Here is a 14198-nt window from a genome sequence, read left to right as displayed (position 1 = left end):
CGAATGGTAGAGTGCCTGCTTAGAACTGTCTCTTCTTCTATGATTCAGAACTAACTTCGCACACATATTTCGAATGCGTTGCAGTTTTGCGATGTCACAATCAGAAATACCGTATGAAATAACATTACAGTAGTCTAAATGCGAAATAACCAGCGATAGCACTAAGGTTTCAGTTGCATCCTGAGTCAAATATTTGCGAATGTTTTTGATTCGGAAAAAGTTCAACATTGCCGTTCTACACTTTATTTTTATATGCTCTTTGAAAGTTAAAGTTTCGTCCAAATAGGCCCCCAAATATCTGTCTCTTGATTTTATCAACACAAATATCTATCTCATGAATGTTTAACTTATTCAACTGAGGGGCACTTCCAAAGGCAATATGTTCAGTTTTTGAGGAATTCATTTTTAGTTTGTTACTGTTCATCCACCCATTTGAATCTGTAGCAAACTCCTCCAGTTCACCAATGGATTTAGCCTCGATGGATGATTCGGGTTTAAAACGTGTGGTTTCGGTGTGGTTGTCCGCAAAGCCATAGACGGAAATGGACGGGGGAACAATGTCAAAAATCGTTCCTGCGTACTTGAGATAGAGCCACGGCCCTAAACAGCTTCCCTGGGGGACACTACACGTATGCTCACGTGCTGATGACACGATAATCTAAGGCAATTAACTTTTACACATTGATTAATAAACACCTTTGATAATGACTGGGCATTATTGTACTTAATACAAACCACGAAATGACCATGTAATATTTATATGGAAGCCATTGCATGAATAAAATGACAATCACTGATTGCACCCAAGGATTCAAATGGCCCGCCTTGTGATATTATAATGAGTGGTACAAACACGATAATCTAAGGCAATTAACTTTTACACATTGATTAATAAACGCCTTTGATAATGACTGGGCATTATTGTACTTAATACAAACCACGAAATTACCATGTGTCGTTCGGTGCGTGGTGTGATTGACATCTGTCAGTAGCTAACATACGACGCTCCGCCTACCGCTATACTTGCGCTTGTGTCGGCGAACAATATTGATATTCACTGGGATTTTGATTAAGGGACTGAACACCCGAACAAGAGACACATGGAGCCAAGCCGACGAACGGGGCGGGTCTAATATGAGTGTTTCCCGATTTTCGCGGATCAAAACCCGGGATCTTGGGTCAACCGAACACCCTGATTAAACTGTCTTTCCATATTTGGGGTCAGAAACATCTGACTTATAACTATCGTCAACATCAGAAAGGGTTTCAAGTTCTATCAATTAGAAATTGGACGTCGATGCGATTTGGAAAGCTGCATTTTTATTCGTCCAACTTTTAACTACAATGCAAAAAGAGATAGTTAAACTTCGGACACTCAGTTTTTCTCAAATTTTACATTTATTTTCCCGTTTCTTTTTACAAAATATCATTTTTATTACATTTTCAATAATTATGGTTTCGATAAGATCATTTATATGGAAGCTTTTGCATGAATAAAATGACAATCACTGATTGCACCCAAGGATTCAAATGACCCGCCTTGTGATATAGCGCTAAATTTGTTATAGGATGTGTGTGTTACGTCACTGACTAATGTGTATATGAAACGTTGCCAGTGTAAAGATGAGGCAGCTGTATTATTAGATAAAGCAAGGGGCTATACGACACTAACAATAAGCCTTTTGGAACTGTAATGGTGGATTAAGCTAGATAAACATGTTTTTCTGTTAACTGTCCGAGGTTCTACAATGTCCGACTTTCTACGGATTTACCCTACATTGTGTGGAGCAGTTCCGAATCACCCAACAGAAAATGTTCAGTCTATCTATCAGAATTGAGTTCTTTGGGGTTTAGTTTTCATATGACAAGATGTAAAAATAAAAGGTATGTTGTTGTTGTTGTCTTGAAGTTTCCTCCGTTGACTTGTCGGAGCACCCAAGAGACTCTCTTGGTAAATATCGAAGGCGGGCTGTAATCCTTTCCAAAAAATTAAGATGAACCCAGAGTCGACGAATCAAAGACCACCACAGAATAATATATCCAATCCAAGAATGAAAACACTTTTTATCCAGGAGTTACCTTATGGTTGCTTTTAACCTTAATTTATTAAATCCTAATACATTCACAACTTGTAACTAATTTCAAGTTAAGATGAAATTCACTATAATTCATAGATACTTTAAGTATATTACAATGATATGAATATTTTACTGTATACGGTAGATATACATGATTCACTATTATTCATAAGTGCCTTACTATAGTATGTTTCTCTGATATTAAAATTTTATAATATACACTGAGCATATACACATGTGCCTCCCAAAATTTATTCTCTGTTATCATCTGTATGTATGCTATATGGGACCTATTTACACGGGTATTTAACTGTCCGATATACATATCAGTTTATTACATAACTCCCTCAAGCAATTTTGATCTTAGAACATGTAGATCAAATAGGAATTTTCTCGAATATAGTTCTAAGTACTCTATGCTAGAGTCTTTGACCGGTATTTCTTTTTAGCTCACCTGTCACAAAGTGACAAGGTGAGCTTTTGTGATCGTGCGGTGTCCGTCGTCCGTCGTCCGTCCGTGCGTACGTGCGTCCGTAAACTTTCGCTTGTGACCACTCTAGAGGTCACATTTTTTGTGGGATCTTTATGAAAGTTGGTCAGAATGTTCATCTTGATGATATCTAGGTCAAGTTCGAAACTGGGTCACGTCCCTTCAAAAACTAGGTCAGTAGGTCTAAAAATAGAAAAACCTTGTGACCTGTCTAGAGGCCATATATTTCACAAGATCTTCATGAAAATTGGTCAGAATGTTTATCTTGATGATATCTAGGTCAAGTTCGAAACTGGGTCACGTGCCTTTAAAAACTAGGTCAGTAGGTCTAAAAATAGAAAAACCTTGTGACCTCTCTAGAGGCCATATATTTCACAAGATCTTCATGAAAATTGGTCAGAACGTTCACCTTGATGATATCTAGGTCAAGTTCGAAACTGGGTCACGTGCCTTCAAAAACTAGGTCAGTAGATTAAATAATAGAAAAACCTTGTGACCTCTCTAAAGGCCATATTTTTCATGGGATCTGTATGAAAATTGGTCAGAATGTTCATCTTGATGATATCTAGGTCAAGTTCGAAACTGGGTCACGTGCGTTCAAAAACTAGGTCAGTAGGTCTAAAAATAGAAAAACCTTGTGACCTCTCTAGAGGCCATATATTTCATGAGATCTTCATGAAAATTGGTCAGAATGTTCATCTTGATGATATCTAGTTCAAGATCGAAAGTGGGTCACGTGCCTTCAAAAACTAGGTCAGTAGGACAAATAATAGAAAAACCTTGTGACCTCTCTAGAGGCCATATTTTTCATGGGATCTATATGAAAGTTGGTCTGAATGTTCATCTTGATGATATCTAGGACAGGTTCGAAAGTGGTTCACGTGCCTTCAAAAACTAGGTGAGTAAGTCAAATAATAGAAAAACCTTATGACCTCTCTAAAGGCCATTTTTTTCATGGGATCTGTATGAAAGTTGGTCTGAATGTTCATGTTGATGATATTTAGGTCAAGTTCGAAACAGGGTCATGTGCGGTCAAAAACTAGGTCAGTAGGTCTAAAAATAGAAAAACCTTGTGACCTCTCTAGAGACCATACTTGTGAATGGATCTCCATAAAAATTGGTCAGAATGTTCATCTTGATGATATCTAGGTCAAGTTTGAAAGTGGGTTACCTGCCATCAAAAAGTAGGTCAGTAGGTCAAATAATGAAAAAACGTTGTGACCTCACTAGAGGCCATATTTTTCATGGGATCTGTATGAAAGTTGGTCTGAATGTTCATCTTGATGATATCTAGGTCAAGTTTGAAACTGGGTCAACTTTGGTCAAAAACTAGGTCATTAGATCTAAAATTAGAAAAATCTTTTGACCTCTCTAGAGGCCATATTTTTCAATGGATCTTATAAAAATTGATCTGAATGTTCACCTGGATGATATCTAGGTCAATTTAGAAACTGGGTCACGTGCAGTCAAAAACTAGGCCAGTAGGTATAAAAATAGAAAAACCTTGTGACCTCTCTAGAGGCCATATTTTTCATGAGATCTTCATGAAAATTAGTGAGAATGTTCACCTTGATGATATCTAGGTAAAGTTTAAAACAGGGTCATGTACCTTTGAAAACTAGGTCAATAGGTCAAATAATAGAAAAACCTTGTGACCTCTCTAGAGACCATATTTTTCAATGGATCTTCATGAAAATTATTCAGCATTTTTATCTTGATAATATCTAGATCAAGTTCAAAACTGGGTCACATGAACTCAAAAACTAGGTCACTATGTCAAATAATAGAAAAAACGACACCATACTCAAAACTGGGTCATGTGGGAAGAGGTGAGCGATTCAGGACCATCATGGTCCTCTTGTTGAAAATCTGGTTGAGAGCAATCTAGTACCATTTGTGTAAATAAATTTGGAGTCAATGTTTGTATGATGTGAATTGATTGATTAAGAATACTAGCAGTTCTTGATATAAATTGATTTCTAATTGTTGTGTATTTTTCACAAGTTGCGATTATGTGTTCACGAGTTTCTGGGTGTTTTTTGCATACACCACATGTTGGATCAACCTGGAACTGATTAAATTTTGCTCTGTTTGCCTGTAGAGTGTATGTACCTGTTAAAAATTTAACTTTCAAATCTGCTTTCTGAATATCATGAATGTTCGGTCTGACAGTTGCATATACTGATTGTAACCTTCCAACTTTCAGGGTGAGAGGGTTTAGGTACTTTAATGATGACTTCTCTCAAATATCGTTACTCCAGTCCTGTTTTATACTATGGTTAATTGCGTATCTTAGCATATCTTTCCATCTTTCCTTGTTTGATGGGTCAGATAAGATTTCATAAGCTGTGGGGAGGTTATACTGTATCAGCAGACGTCTTGCTCTGGAAACCATACTGTTATCTTCAATTGATTTCACTGCCATTTGTCGGACTGCGATATCATATTCTTTTGTGCCAGGGTTGGTCAAGATGGAGTAAAATAGATTTAACAGATTTTTGTGAATTACAGTTTGAACTGGAAGTATTCCTAGTAGAGCTGCTGTTACAGTTGTTGCAGTACGATCAGGTAGATGCTGGATTTGCTTTAAGACTTTAATTTGAAATTTTTCCAGGGTCAGTTCATCTTTCTTAGTAAGTGGTAGTGTTTCAAGCCCATATGTAAATCTTTGGACTACATACATGGTCCAATAGTGTGCTTTTATTTGTTGTGAAACCCCTGTTTTCCCATGACATCCTGCTCCCATTAAAGAATACACAGTCCGTCTTCCACGTTCGACTCTTTCTTGGATGTTTACTTTTCCATCTTGACGTCTAGTAATACCTAGATGTACAGTTTTGTCAGCCAGATCAATGGTTTTGCCATGTAATTTTGGATTATCATGAGTTTTTTAGAGTTATATTGTATAGTACTGCTTTTTGTTGGGTTTATTCTATACCGAGTGTCATTACTATATTCTTGAACTTGTAAGACCATCTGTTTCATCTCTTTATCTTTTGTAGATACAAGTGCAATGTTGTCTGCACAAGTTACATGTTGAATTTTAGTTGTTCCTATTCTAACACCATCAAAGTTTTGTTCTAATTGTATAAGTAATGGGTTGTTGTACTTTTTGCAGTGACCAGATGATATGATTTATGATTTCATTTCTATGATTACTAGTTTGGCCACAGGGTACATACTGATTTTCATCGGAAATTTGCAATTAAAGGTCAGTCAGAAGAAAAAAATGCAGAATTATGAAAAATATAAAATAAACATTTCAAAACATAGTCATGACAGTTCCATCTGCAAAAAAGTTTTTTTGAAAATAAGAAAACCTTCATTTTTTATGAGGTCATTTCCAGACATTTATAGTCATTCAAGTAGTTCAGAATCACTTTTTTCAACATTTATCTTTGTTGGAAGAACAATATGACACCCAACTTCTAAAAAGTTTATGAAATTATTCCTTTAACTAAGGGACATTCAATGGACAAAACATTTTGTTTTATTGGCAACCTGTGAAGAATAAAATTGAAGTGATCTGGAACTGCTCATGATTCGGAACTGGTACACATAGTATTTTTACCTGCGTGACGTTTGTTTTGAATGCGTTTAATTAATTTTTGGTGCAAGGTATATCGTAGATAAAAAACTAGCTATTAGTATTGTGTTAGTTGTTTAAGATTATATTATTAAATCAATACAGGGCTTTTTTTCTTTCTTGAACATCAGCCATTCACAATCCAAAATTGCATTTCTTTTCACAAAGTGGCGGAAAACAATTCACAATTTTGTGCAGATTCCACCAATTATTGTTGTTTACATAATACATTCCAGTAAACTTTATGTTGAACAATATTAAATTTGTGACAATTTTTAATCAAGTGATTTAGCAGTGGTGTATCGGGTACAGTACCAAAGTGAAACGGAATTTACACAAGGAGTAATGATAAACAAGCGCACTAGTGGTTGTGTTTCCAGTTTCAAAATGACCAGGCCCAGCCCCTTCACAATTTTGGCTGAAAAAGCTGTGCAATTGACATTAATTAGATCTTAAAACAACTCTGCAACAAAAAATAATATAACATACCATTTTCCTATTAGTTAAATTGATTAAATAATTCATCAATTGCAGATGAATCAAAAGAATGCACAGAAAACATAAACTTGCATACATAATTAGTTAGTTATCATACCTTAATGCAGACTTCAGGAAAAGTGGAAAAAATAGCCAGACATTTGATCCAGCAATGCCTAAAAATCTGCTAGACCAAAAAGCAATATTTATGCAGGACAGAAACAAAATGTCAGTTCACCAGATGTGTTGCTTTTTTTCCAATCATTATACGAGCCAGGTGCAATTTCTAGTCCATTTCTCATTAAATATTCGGTCAACACTTATTTTGTACATTTTTTCTTCTAGTAAGATTGTACTAATTGTATAAACTTTTAACATACATGTTGGTTTTACATTCTTGAGTTATCCCTTTAGCACAAAGTAATTATTTAGAACTGTCCAACAACAAAAAGAATGGTTTTGAAACATTATATCACTGCTTACGGGAGCCATGGTGAAACAACTAACAATTTTAAATTATCTCCCTTTTATAATAGATAAATGCTAAATCTGGCTGATTCTCACTTATTCTGGTTACGGAAACCATTTTTGTTGAGCCCACTTGTGGTGGGCTCGATATAGTTGTCACTTTTGGCGGGTCTGTGTATATTTTGTATGTGCATGTGAGCATCCGTGCGTCCGTCCAATTTTGTCCGGACCATAACTTTTAAATGCATGGACCAATCTTGTTTATATTTGGCATGAATGTTTACCCCAATTAGAAGGAGTGTCATGCGCAAACCCCATGTTCCTATATCAAAGGTCAAGGTCACAGGTGGAGGTCAAAGGTCAAATTGAAGTTTGTCCGGAGCATTTCATGGTGGGATTTTGATGTTACTTGGCGTGAATGTTCGCCATTATAAGACGGAGTGTCATGCGCAAGAACCAGGTCCCTAGGTCTAAGGTCAAGGTCACACTTAGAAGCCAAAGGTGCTAGCAGGCTCGACATTCTGATGGCGGGCAGGCAGAATGTATTTCTAGCTAACGAGTAACCAAGTACTCGATTGAAAAAATTGGCGTGCACTCGAGTACCAAAATTGATACTCTTTGCCATCCCTAGTAGCTATTCATTATGAACAAGCACCAGAAATATATGGCAACATTTAAAACATGCTGCCATATACAACTATTTAAAGGCTGATGTGTTTCTAGGAACACTTTCATTTTGATTTATTTCTTCTTTTGTGTATACATCTGTTTCATAGTTTTTGGAGGCACATTATTAATTTTTATTTCAGCACATGGCAACCAGAGTTTATTTTCTTCTTTGCATAAGCCCTTGTTAGAAGATCTTCCGAAGGAACCTGCTGAGTGGAGGAGGTATTTAATTTTCTATTTCTTGAGTATTTTATGGTAGAGTAAAACATTAATTGCAAGTTTGCAAGGGAATCATAAACAAAATTCTCAAGTTATCCATGGTTTGAGCAACCAAGATATTGACCAATTTTCATTAGAAGAAACTGTCATGCATAATAGTAACATACTCGTGACATTTAGCAAAGAAAGTATATAAAACACATTATCTATGATAGACGTTTGTTATTGTATATATAAATGACATTTATGCAGAAACAACCAAGAATTTTAAAACTTTTTTTTATCAAATCTTGTATTATTTTTTTCCAGATAATTTTAAAAAATGCGCCAAATTTTCAATATGTTCTCAAAATCCAAATTAAGAAGAAAAAAAATGCAGTTGCTTTAACACCCTGTGTAACCAGCTTTCAGTTGACAAGTTACCAGATGGAAAAAATAATCCCATGTAAATGTAAATGGGTAGAACGATTTATTTCATTTCTTTCTACTGATACGAAACCAGTCCATGCAAATCAACATGAAGTTCTGTTAAGGAATGGACATGACTTACATTTACAACTTTTGGTCTGATAACGGTTATTAGTCCCCTACTGGATGAAAACCAGTTTCGGGGACTATAGGTATGCGCTTTTCTGTCATTCTGTCCATCCGTCCGCAATTTCCTGTCCAGTACATAACTCTGTCATCCATGAAGGAATTTTAATATTACTAAGCACAAATGTTCCCCATGATGAGACGATGTGTCATGTGCAAAACCCGGACCTGTAGCTCAAAGGTCAAGGTCACAATTGGAAGTCAAAAGTCAACAGGGCTTTTTTTCCTGTCCAGTCCATAACTTTTCCATTCATGAAGGGATTTTAATATCACTTGGCACAAACATACCTCATGATGAGACAAAGTGTCATGCGTGAATCCCGGACCCCTTGCTCAAAGGTCAAGGTCGCAGTTTGGGGTCAAAGGTCAACTGGGCTTTTAAGCTCGACTATACGAAGTATAAGGAGAGCTATCCTACTCGGCCCGGCGTCGGCAATGGCGTCTTTCCGCCTCCCCACCTTGGTTAAAGTTTTTTAACACTTTCTCTTTTTTCATCATATCCCTGTAATTACTTGATGGATTTGATTCAAACTTAAAATAGTTATTCCTCATCATCACCCACATCATCTGACATAAGGGTCATAACTCTTGCATCAATATTTCATGATTTATCTCCCCTTTTCACTTAGATTTTCAGGTTAAAGTTTTGATGCACTTTCACTCTGTCTCTGAAATTACTGAATGGATTTGATTCAGACTTAAAATAATTGTTCAACATCATCACCCACATCATATGACACTAAGTGCATAACTCTGGCACAAATCTTTCATGAATTATTCCCCCTTTTTACTTAGAATTTCAGGTTAAAGTTTTGATGCACTTTCGCTCTATCTCTTTTATTACAGAATAAATTGATTCAAACTTAAAATAATAGTTCAGCATCATCACCCACATCATATGACACAAGGTACAAACTCTGGCACAAATCTTTAATGAATTATTCCCCCTTTTTACTTAGAATTTCAGGTTAAAGTTTTGGTGTATTTTCACTCTATCTCTTTTATTACTGAATGGATTTGATTCATACTTAAAATAATTGTTCAACATCATCACCCACATCATATGACACAAGGTTCATAACTCTGGCACAAATTTTTCATGAAGTATTCCCCCTTTTTACTTAAAATTTCAGGTTAAAGTTTTGATGCACTTTTACTGTATCTCTGTTATTAGTGAATGGATTTGATTCATACTGGAAGTAGTTGTTCAACATCATCACCCACATCATATGACACAAGGTGCATAACTCTGGCACCAATGTTTCTTGAATTATGCCCCCTTTTACTTAGAATATAAGGTTAATTTTGATGCATTTTCACTATATCTCTGTTATTACAAAATGCATTTGATTGAAACTTGGAGTAGTTGTTACACATCATCACCCTCATCATATGACACAAGGTGCATAACTCCTGCATCAATATTTTATGAATTATGCCCCCTTTTGCTTAGAATTATAGTTATATAGTGTTTTGATACACTTTATATTTACCTGTCTTATTATCTGATATTTTTGACACAGACTCAAGCTATTGTGCAATATCTTCATCCACCATTGGAGTCATTAAACTCTCCAGTGACAGCTCCAGTTTCCTCAGATGTGCCCAGTTTCACTAACCAGCATCGAAATAGTCGAGCGTACTGTCTCCTGTGACAGCTCTTGTTTCCTGTCCAGTTCATAACTCTGCCATCCATGTAGGGATTTTGATATTACTTTGCACAAATGTTCCCCATGATGAGACTATGTGTCTTGTGCAAAACCAGGACCCCTAGCTCAAAAGTCAAGATCACAATTGGAGGTCAAAGGTCAATAGGGGTTTTTTCCTCTCCGGTCAAGGACTCATAAGTCCAGTCCATAACTCTCCCATTCATGAAGGGATTTTAATATCACTTGACACAAACGTACCTCATGATGAGACAAAGTGTCTTGCATGAATCCCAGACCCCTTGCTCAAAGGTCAAGGTTGCAGTTTGGGGTCAAAGATCAACAGGGCTTTTTTCCTGTCCGGTTCATAACTCTGCCATCCATGAAGGGATTTTGATATTACTTGGCATAAATGTTCCCCATGATGAGACAACCTGTCTTGCGCAACACCCAGAACCCTAGCTTAAAGGTCAAGGTCACACGTTGAGATCAAAGGTCAATAGAATTTTTTTCCTGTCTGGTCTGTACTATAGGATTTAAATATCAGTTAGCACAAATATTCCCCTGGATTAGACAACATGTGCAGCGCATAACCCATACCCTAGGTCTAAGGTCAAGGTCATACTTTGAGCTCAAAGGTCAGATTCAATAATGACTTTGTCAGGAGCATTTCCTCTTTATGCATGAAGGGATTTTGATGTAACTTGGCAGAAATGTTCACCACCATGAGGCACCCTTGTTTTTAGAATTTCGTCCCTTTATTTTACTATAAATAGATTATATTGTAACTTTTTTATTACTGGCCATTGGGAAATATCAAGACTACTTTTCTGTGGTACAACATGCATGTTACATCCAATTCCCAAGTGTATTTTGACCTATCTCTACCTGGTAAAGAGTTTCTTGTGGATTTACACTATAAACATTTTTAGCTCACCTGAGCACAAAGTGCTCAAAGGTGAGCTTTTGTGATTGCCCTGTGTCCGTCGTCCGTCCGTCCGCCTGCCGTATGTCGTCGTCAACAATTCGACTGTTAACACTCTAGAGGTCACAATTTTGGCCTAATCTTAATGAAACTTGGTCAGAATGTTACCCTCAATAAAATCTTGGACGAGTTTGATATTGGGTCATCCGGGGTCATAAACTAGGTCACCAGGTCAAATCAAAGGAAAAGCTTATGAACGCTGTAGAGGCAGCATTTATGACTGTATCTTCATGAAACTTGGTCAGAATGTTAATCTTGATGATCTTTAGGTCCAGTTTGAATCTGGGTCATTAAGGTCAAAAACTAGGTCATCAGGTCAAATCAAAGGAAAAGTTGGTAAACACTGTAGAGGCCACATTTATGATCATATCTTAATGAAACATGGTCAGAATGTTGATCTTTAGGTCAATAGGTCAGGTGAGCGATACAGGGCCTTCTTGGCTCTCTTGTTTCTTTTTAGGATTAATTTCCCTTTGTTGTTATTACTATAGATAACTTACATGATTATTTTTAGCTCACCTGTCACGAAGTGACAAGGTGAGCTTTTGTGATCGCGCAGCGTCCGTCGTCCGTGTGTGCGTCCGTAAACTTTTCCTTGTGACATCTCTAGAGGTCACATTTTTTATGGGATCTTTATGAAAATGGGTCAGAATGTTCATCTTGGTTAATTCTAGGTCAAGTTCGAAACTGGGTCACGTGCCATCAAAAAGTAGGTCAGTAGGTCTAAAAATAGAAAAACTTTGTGACCTCTCTAGAGGCCATAATTTTCAATGGATCTTCATGAAAATTGGTCAGAATGTTTACCTTGATGATATCTAGGTCAAGTTCGAAACTGGGTCACGTGCCTTCAAAAACTAGGTCAGTAGGTCTAAAAATAGAAAAACCTTGTGACCTCTCTAGAGGGCATATATTTCACAAGATCTTCATGAAAATTGGTCAGAACGTTCATCTTGATGATATATAGGTCAAGTTCGAAACTGGGTCACGTGCCGTCAAAAACTAGGTCAGTAGTCAAATAATAGAAAAACCTTGTGACCTCTCTAAAGGCCATATTTTTCATGGGACCTGTATGAAAGTTGGTCTGAATGTTCATCTTGATGATATCTAGGTCAAATTCGAAACTGGGTCACGTACGGTCAAAAACTAGGTCAGTAGGTCTAAAAATAGAAAAACCTTGTGATCTTTCTAGAAGCCATATATTTCACAAAATCTTCATGAAAATTGGTCAGAGCATTCACCTTGGTGATATCTAGGTCAAGTTTGAAACTGGGTCACATGCCATCAAAAACTAGGTCAGTAGGTCAAATAATAGAAAAACCTTGTGACCTCTCTAAAGGCCATATTTTTCATGGGATCTGTATGAAAGTTGGTCTGAATGTTCATCTTGATGATATCTAGTTAAAGTTCGAAACTGGGTCACGTGCGGTCAAAAACTAGGTCAGTAGGTCTAAAAATATAAAAACCTTGTGATTTTTCTAGAGGCCATATATTTCACAAAATCTTCATGAAAATTGGTAAGAACGTTCATCTTGATGATATCTAGGCCAAGTTCGAAACTGGGTCATGTGCCGTCAAAAACTAGGTCAGTAGGTCTAAAAATAGAAAAACCTTGTGATTTTTCTAGAGGCCATATATTTCACAAAATCTTCATGAAAATTGGTCAGAACGTTCATCTTGATGATATCTAGGTCATGTTCGAAACAGGTCAAAAACTAGGTCAGTAGGTCTAAAAATAGAAAAACCTTGTGACCTCTCTAGAGGCCATACTTGTGAATGGATCTCCATAAAAAATTGGTCAGAATGTTCATCTTGATGATATCTAGGTCAAGTTCGAAAGTGGGTCACGTGCCATCAAAAAGTAGGTCAGTAGGTCAAATAATGAAAAAACGTTGTGACCTCTCTAGAGGCTATATTTTTCATGGGATCTGTATGAAAATTGGACTGATTGTTTATCTTGATGATATCTAGGTCAAGTTTGAAACTGGGTCAACTGCGTTCAAAAACTAGGTCAGTAGGTCTTGAAATAGAAAAACCTTGTGACGTCTCTAGAGGCCATACCCTTGAATGGATCTTCATGAAACTTGGTCAGAGCGTTCACCTTGGTGATATCTAGGTCAAGTTTGAAACTGGGTCACGTGCCATCAAAAACTAGGTCAGTAGGTCAAATAATAGAAAAACCTTGTGACCTCTCTAAAGGCCATATTTTTCATGGGATCTGTATGAAAGTTGGTCTGAATGTTCATCTTGATGATATCTAGTTAAAGTTTGAAACTGGGTCACGTGCGGTCAAAAACAAGGTCAGTAGGTCTAAAAATATAAAAACCTTGTGATTTTTCTAGAGGCCATATATTTCACAAAATCTTCATGAAAATTGGTAAGAACGTTCATCTTGATGATATCTAGGTCAAGTTCGAAACTGGGTCATGTGCCATCAAAAACTAGGTCAGTAGGTCTAAAAATAGAAAAACCTTGTGATTTTTGTAGAGGCCATATATTTCACAAAATCTTCATGAAAATTGGTCAGAACGTTCATCTTGATGATATCTAGGTCAAGTTCGAAACAGGTCAAAAACTAGGTCAGTAGGTCTAAAAATAGAAAAACCTTGTGACCTCTCTAGAGGCCATACTTGTGAATGGATCTCCATAAAAAATTGGTCAGAATGTTCATCTTGATGATATCTAGGTCAAGTTCGAAAGTGGGTCACGTGCCATCAAAAAGTAGGTCAGTAGGTCAAATAATGAAAAAACGTTGTGACCTCTCTAGAGGCCATATTTTTCATGGGATCTGTATGAAAATTGGACTGATTGTTTATCTTGATGATATCTAGGTCAAGTTCGAAACAGGTCAAAAACTAGGTCAGTAGGTCTTGAAATAGAAAAACCTTGTGACGTCTCTAGAGGCCATACCCTTGAATGGATCTTCATGGAAATTGGTCAGAGCGTTCACCTTGGTGATATCTAGGTCAAGTTTGAAACTGGGTCACGT

At 36.7% G+C, this 14198-nt stretch overlaps 1 protein-coding gene across 2 annotated transcripts in view; it reads left to right on the top strand.

The window, feature by feature from the left end:
- Nucleotides 1–14198, top strand: part of LOC123552811 (trafficking protein particle complex subunit 10-like) — a 126111-nt gene that overhangs the window by 1839 nt on the left and 110074 nt on the right. For both annotated transcript variants that reach the window (XM_053540927.1, XM_053540926.1), the window contains exon 2: nucleotides 7909–7990. In XM_053540927.1, coding sequence (XP_053396902.1) covers nucleotides 7909–7990 — 82 coding nt within the window. The remainder of the gene's footprint in view (nucleotides 1–7908; nucleotides 7991–14198) is intronic.

The sequence above is a fragment of the Mercenaria mercenaria genome, chromosome 4 (assembly GCF_021730395.1).
Source record: "Mercenaria mercenaria strain notata chromosome 4, MADL_Memer_1, whole genome shotgun sequence".
NCBI classification, from domain to species: domain Eukaryota; kingdom Metazoa; phylum Mollusca; class Bivalvia; order Venerida; family Veneridae; genus Mercenaria; species Mercenaria mercenaria.
The sequence above is the reverse complement of the archived record's forward strand: the minus strand, read 5'-3'. Positions and strand labels throughout refer to the sequence as shown.